Genomic DNA, 1240 nt, shown 5'->3' with positions numbered 1-1240 from the left:
TTATTTCGATCAAATCGTCGGAACTTAAACTTTGAGTGAACATGCGTAATGAGCTTAACCAATCAATTGACGTCCATATATAAACGTTATTAGGCTGGTAAAAATCAACCAACGCGTCATTAATCAATTGCATAACATATACCAAGAAATTTAGATTAGGAACATTATTCATGTCGTTATCATCATATATCGCCTTTTGTGTAATCATATAATAATTTAACATTAGCTTTTCATTTACCGACTGTGTTACACATTGTGAATCGTACATCCACGTTCCAGTACTGCCTTTATGAGTTATACACCGTTCAATTATAAATTCTCTCCAATCACTGCATATTGTTAAATACAAACTAAATACGTTTAAATCGATGATATGAAAACTGTACAAATAATACAGAATTAAAGGAATCATTTTACATATTTTAAGAAACATTCCCTTCACCAATATAGTATCAATCGTCTGCTTCGTGATAGTGAGATTTTCATTATCTTTGTATGAATGTTGTTCAACTTTTTTTATAACATCGTTTCGAAAACTATATTTTAGCACCCGAAGAATGTTAAGTAATAAATCATTTAATGCCAAGTTGAGATTAATTATGAAATTTTTATCCGATTCTGGTACTTCATAATTATTATTAGCGGTTAACAAATCTTTACCTTGGTAAAAAATGATATTTTTTAAATAACAAACGACTGTGTGAACTTCTTTTCTGTTCTCATCGTTAATCAAAGTGTCACTTCGGAAATAACGAGTTTTTAACTTTTCTGGTGGTGAATAATAAATGAAAATTGATTTTCTATACCAATCACTACTTGATATCATATTTGTTTTATCAATTTTATTAATTATTTTAAATATGTTTTTTATAAATGTTTCGTCCTCTTTTTCGGTATCGGAATTGGTTTTTAAGGAAATTAATTTAATTTTTGATAGACGATTGTATAACGAAATTATACGTTCAAGGAAAATGTTCGTATCATCTGTATTTGTATCATTATATTTTGAAACATATACATTTCGTAAGCGACAAATGTCCGAATATAATGAAAATATTTTTCCAAAGTTTTTAAATGTAGATGCACAAATGTAAATGAAATCAAGACATCGAGGAATATGTTTACATATTGTTCGTACATAAGTTGTTTGAAATAGTGTGAAAATTTGTTTTTCATGCTTTCTGTTTACTAATACATATTCTCTCGTAGGAAGTTGAGTATTCCAATGATTAAACATTCG

General features: G+C 28.0%; 1 protein-coding gene across 1 annotated transcript; it reads right to left on the bottom strand.

Annotated features, from left to right (window-relative positions):
• Positions 1–1233, bottom strand: LOC112679768 (the record flags this gene model as incomplete). The annotated part of the gene is given in 1 exon segment (XM_025549682.1): positions 1–1233. A coding segment is annotated over 1 exon segment (826 nt), but the record flags the coding sequence as incomplete, so codon positions are not given.
• Between the last annotated feature and the right edge of the window lie 7 nt (positions 1234–1240).

This window comes from Sipha flava, unplaced genomic scaffold (assembly GCF_003268045.1).
Source record: "Sipha flava isolate LNK unplaced genomic scaffold, YSA_version1 16808_pilon_pilon, whole genome shotgun sequence".
Taxonomy (NCBI): domain Eukaryota; kingdom Metazoa; phylum Arthropoda; class Insecta; order Hemiptera; family Aphididae; genus Sipha; species Sipha flava.
This window is presented reverse-complemented; position numbering and strand designations above follow the sequence as displayed.